Raw genomic sequence first — 4,587 nt, 5'->3', positions numbered from 1 at the left:
TTAACCTTCTTAGAAAGTCTCTGCATAAACACGAACAACCTGATGATCTTGTGGCACTTTTGTTAGCTGCTAAGCTTTGCAGTGAAGAGCCTTCTTTAGCTGCAGAAGGTTCGGGTTATGCGCAGAGAGCTATAAACAATGCTGAAGGTATGGATGAGCATTTGAAAGGCGTTGGTTTGAGGATGTTAGGACTTTGTTTAGGGAAGCAAGCTAAAGTTCCCACGTCGGATTTCGAAAGGTCTCGGCTTCAATCAGAATCATTGAAAGCATTAGATGGAGCTATAGCTTTTGAGCACAACAATCCTGATTTGATCTTTGAGTTAGGTGTTCAATACGCTGAGCAACGGAACTTAAAAGCCGCGTCACGTTACGCCAAAGAGTTCATCGATGCAACGGGAGGGTCGGTGTTAAAAGGATGGAGATTTCTCGCGCTTGTTTTGTCGGCTCAGCAACGGTTTTCAGAAGCTGAAGTTGTGACCGATGCTGCTTTAGATGAAACCGCAAAGTGGGATCAAGGATTTCTCTTGAGACTTAAAGCAAAGTTGAAGATCTCTCAGTCAAATCCAACAGAAGCTGTCGAGACTTATCGTTACCTTCTTGCATTGGTTCAAGCGCAAAGGAAATCTTTTGGACCTCTCAGAACTCTTTCTCAGGTTTCTAAATCTCGTTTGTTTTCTAATCTATTGGGATCATCAATCAAAACCTTCTGTTTTTTTATTGAAGACCTTATACAATAACACAGATGGAGGAAGACAAAGTGAATGAGTTTGAAGTGTGGCATGGCTTGGCTTATCTTTACTCAAGCCTTTCGCATTGGAACGACGTGGAAGTCTGTCTGAAAAAGGCCGGGGAGCTGAAACAATACTCTGCTTCAATGCTGCATACAGAAGGCAAGAACAAGAACACATTTAACTCATCTCTTAGAATCCATTTCCTTGATTTACTCAAATTCGGTTTGAATCTTTGGGATGATCAGGTCGAATGTGGGAAGGACGAAAGGAGTTTAAACCCGCGTTAGCAGCTTTCTTAGATGGTTTATTACTAGACGGATCATCGGTTCCTTGCAAAGTAGCGGTTGGAGCATTGTTGTCTGAAAGAGGGAAAGATCATCAGCCGACTCTCCCCGTGGCGAGAAGCTTGCTTTCTGATGCATTGAGGATTGATCCGACAAACCGAAAAGCTTGGTATTACCTAGGAATGGTTCATAAATCTGATGGACGTATAGCTGATGCTACCGATTGCTTCCAAGCTGCTTCTATGCTTGAAGAATCTGATCCTATTGAGAGCTTCTCAACCATTCTTTAAAATCCCAAAAAACGTAACGTATCATAAAGATTTATAATTTATATGTTCATTTTTTCTTCCTATCATATGATCTCATGTACAATTTTAACCCCTTAAACTATAAATATATATGTTTTTTTGAGTAAGACATCCTAATATACTATTGTTTTGTTACTACTTGACTACTCTTGTTCTTACATTAAGTTCCTAGAATATTTGAATATGAACTGGGAAAGATCCTTGGACAAAAGCCACGACTCTGTCATACATAATCTCTGAGCAAGAGCTTAACTAACACGAAAAGCAATTCTACAAATTTCCAACACCAAAATCCAGATTCCGCAGTTTCGATACAATAATAATAAACAAAGTCAAACATTACAAAACAAAAACAAGTCTTGATGTTGTTGTCTCAAGTCTCAACTAGTTCTTGGGAATATTAAGTCCGACGATTTTAGCGGGAGTAATACGAAGGAGATTGCCAGGCTTACCAGGCAAAGCACCTTTGATCATAACAACATTAAGCTCCTTATCAACTTTAACAATCTTAAGCTTCCTGATCTTGGTCCTCGTGCCTCCCATTCTCCCAGGCATCTTCTTCCCTTTGTAAACCCTTCCGGGTGTAGTACCAGCACCAATCGAACCCAAAGCACGATGACTCTTTGAACCATGAGTCATCTGACCTCTCTTGAAATGATGCCTTTTGATTCCTCCTTGAAACCCTTTCCCAATCGTCGTTCCCGCCACGTCGACGAGGGCCCCCTCTTTGAATATCTCGTCGAACACGAGCTTCTGGTTCGTTTCGAATCCTTCCACGTTCGTTAGCCTGAACTCTTGTAGATGTCTCATTGGAATCGTACCGGCTTTTAGGAGATGACCGGTTTCCGGTTTGGTTAGCTTCTTGTCTCTTACTCGACGGTAACCGATTTGAACCGCGTCGTAACCGTCGGTGGCTAGGGTTTTGATTTGGGTCACGATGTTGCCTTCGCGGAATCCGACGACTGTTACTGGAACTACTGTGCCGTCTTCTTCGAAGAAACTCATCATTCCGAGCTTTGAACCCATTACTCCGATGCCAGCTTCCATGGAGGAAGACACAACGAATCTGGTTCTGGGTGATGATTTGATGAGAAGGGAAGAGGATTTCGCAGGGAGGAAGGTTGGAGTGAAGAGAGAAGTGGATAAGGTTGATTTGTTGAGTAGAGATGGGAAAGAAACCACCGCCATAGCCATCGCCATTGTTCCCAAGATACTCACACAGAAGAAGAAGCAAACTCTGAACTGAAGAGAGGATAAAGCAAGCTCTGTTTGTGCCACTCTTATCTTCTCTTCTCTTCTCTTCTCCCCAATCTAATAAAAACTTACGAAGTTTTATCATTATACCCCTGGAGATACTCATATTTACAACATACAGTGGTTTTTATTTTGCAACATCGGTCCTCAAAATTCAAAATTTTGTTTTATCTCGTTCTTTATTTCTTCTCATGTTCGATTTAACCTCTTTTTAGATTAGTGTTTGTATTAGTTGAATTCTTAAAAGATGATTGTCATATATAAATAATATCACAAGGATATATATAATGTTCAAATTTATTGAATAACAAACCGAAGATGTTTTAAACGATCCAACACGAGAATAGTTATAGTTTCAAATTAAGACACAAGACAAATCCCATCTTCACTTCAGGTTCTTTCTAGTCAATGATGGGGGAGTTTAGAGACGGGAGATAAGAAGCGGAACAGAGAACGGTCCTTCTTCACCCATCACAGGCTGAAACAGATCCAACTCACCATACCGCTCCAAAACTCGCATCCTACAATCTTCAGCTGCCATCAATCCAGTTGAATAAGCGCCGTGAACAGAGCCCGGGAAGCTCGAGCTCGTTGCTTCACCGGCAAAGAATAGGTTATCCACTGGAACCCTAAGCCTCTCGTAGAGATCATGAGGTTTTCCCACGATATCGTAGCTATAAGATCCCAGTGAATTCACATCCGATCCCCACCTTGATACAAGATACTGAACCGGAGGCAATGCATCCGGAAGAATTCTCTGGAGTTGCAAGAAGGCGAAACTTGCAGCTGCTTCATCAGACATTTTCTCGATGTCTTTAGCGAGCTGACCAGCCGGCATGTAAACCAGGACAGGATGACCCGTGGCCTTGTGCAGGTTCAAAAAATAACTGCAACCGTAGGAGGTTTCAGCTACCACTCCTAGAAACTCTACTTTCGGCCAGAAGACTTTCTCAAAATGTAGTATGATCTTGTTCTCGATACCTACTCCTAGGTCGTTGATTGCTTCTTGTTTCCACTCAGGTAGCTTCGGTTCGAACTTTATGGTTCCAGCTTTTAACACTCCGAGAGGAACAGCAATGACTGCAGCATCAGCAACAAATGTTTCCCCGTTTTCTGTCGTTACCTTCACTCCATTGTACCGCCTTACTATCTTCGTAACCCTGAGACAAGGAAAAAAACCAGAGGTTATCACTGCAAAACACTAAGTAAATGGCCAAAACTCTTCAAATAGGCAAGGTGTACCTGTGGCCTACTCGGATATCAAGACCTTTGGCCAGAGTGTTGATGACAGGACGATACCCTCTAACCATAAGTCCGTGTCCACCTGGCAGTAACTCCTCCTGAACAATTCTCAGAATGTTAAACCAGAAATCAAGAAACGGTATGTGATAAATCCATTAACTTTCAAGAGGAGGAAAATGTAACTAACCTGATCCCAACACTTTGCAGAGATGGTATCTGCATCTGCGGCAAACCATCCTTCCATGCGGCATACATACCACTGAAGTACATTGTGTGCAAGCCCCTCTAATCTGGATGTGGAAATTCAAACTCAATCATGAAACCAAGCTTACCAAAAGTGCATAGACTAAAGAAATTTAAAAAGTGGGGACATTATGTATACAAACCTCAACTCGGGTTTCCTAGTAAAGACTATTGAGAAAGCCTTAGACATTGACATGTCTGCATCCTGCTCATCCCTGACTTTATTAATCTGTATTTGCAAAAGACGAATCTAGTTAAGATGAGCATAAAACAAAGACTTGCAACATCAACAAAAACAAGAATCGGAATAATAATAATAATAATAAATGAATGTGATGGACATACCTCTTCCAAAATATGTTCAAAAGTGACGCCAACCTGAGTTACCAACTCTTGGGGAACTTGGTTGCCATCCATATCAAACAGAGCATAGCTTCAGAAACAAAAGAATTTGCAGTGTGAGTTTCAAGGTGTAAGACAAGAATAAAAAGAAATAGAAGATCGAAAAAAAAAAAAAAAAAAAAA

The 4,587-nt window shown here is 41.3% G+C and overlaps 4 protein-coding genes across 4 annotated transcripts in view; 2 read left to right on the top strand and 2 right to left on the bottom strand.

Moving 5' to 3' along the window:
• The window catches only part of LOC109125141, a 6,900-nt gene extending 6,801 nt beyond the window's left edge, over positions 1-99 (top strand). Inside the window, exon 6 of the mRNA XM_019246436.1 lies at positions 67-99. Within this exon, the coding sequence (XP_019101981.1) occupies positions 67-99 (33 nt within the window). The remainder of the gene's footprint in view (positions 1-66) is intronic.
• Positions 8-1,430, top strand: LOC104793234. Its single transcript, XM_019226808.1, has 3 exons — positions 8-653; positions 743-890; positions 977-1,430. The coding sequence occupies exons 1-3, from the start codon at positions 150-152 to the stop codon at positions 1,303-1,305; spliced, it is 981 nt and encodes a 326-aa protein (XP_019082353.1). The 5' UTR covers positions 8-149; the 3' UTR covers positions 1,306-1,430.
• On the bottom strand, positions 1,525-2,623 carry LOC104793235 (50S ribosomal protein L3-1, chloroplastic-like). The gene has a single exon (XM_010519556.2). The coding sequence runs from the start codon at positions 2,521-2,523 to the stop codon at positions 1,708-1,710; it is 816 nt and encodes a 271-aa protein (XP_010517858.1). The 5' UTR covers positions 2,524-2,623; the 3' UTR covers positions 1,525-1,707.
• Positions 2,837-4,587, bottom strand: part of LOC104699419 (probable polyamine oxidase 2) — a 3,434-nt gene continuing 1,683 nt past the window's right edge. The window contains exons 4-8 of the mRNA XM_010414726.2: positions 4,408-4,495; positions 4,206-4,291; positions 4,007-4,109; positions 3,820-3,917; positions 2,837-3,737 (exon numbers count right to left, since the gene is read on the bottom strand). Coding sequence (XP_010413028.1) covers positions 2,999-3,737; positions 3,820-3,917; positions 4,007-4,109; positions 4,206-4,291; positions 4,408-4,495 — 1,114 coding nt within the window. The 3' untranslated portion in view covers positions 2,837-2,998. The remainder of the gene's footprint in view (positions 3,738-3,819; positions 3,918-4,006; positions 4,110-4,205; positions 4,292-4,407; positions 4,496-4,587) is intronic.

The sequence above is a fragment of the Camelina sativa genome, chromosome 6, assembly GCF_000633955.1.
Source record: "Camelina sativa cultivar DH55 chromosome 6, Cs, whole genome shotgun sequence".
NCBI classification, from domain to species: Eukaryota; Viridiplantae; Streptophyta; class Magnoliopsida; order Brassicales; family Brassicaceae; genus Camelina; species Camelina sativa.
Note: the sequence above shows the minus strand (reverse complement) of the source record. Positions and strands in the feature narration are given on the sequence as shown.

Coding starts and splice junctions, on each gene's coding strand:
- LOC104793234 (XM_019226808.1), top strand. CDS start 150: ATGGATGAGCATTTGAAAGGCGTTGGTTTGAGGATGTTAGGACTTTGT. Junction 654..742: donor CTCTCAGAACTCTTTCTCAG/GTTTCTAAATCT, acceptor ACAATAACACAG/ATGGAGGAAGACAAAGTGAA. Junction 891..976: donor TTCAATGCTGCATACAGAAG/GCAAGAACAAGA, acceptor TGGGATGATCAG/GTCGAATGTGGGAAGGACGA.
- LOC104793235 (XM_010519556.2), bottom strand. CDS start 2,523: ATGGCGATGGCTATGGCGGTGGTTTCTTTCCCATCTCTACTCAACAAA.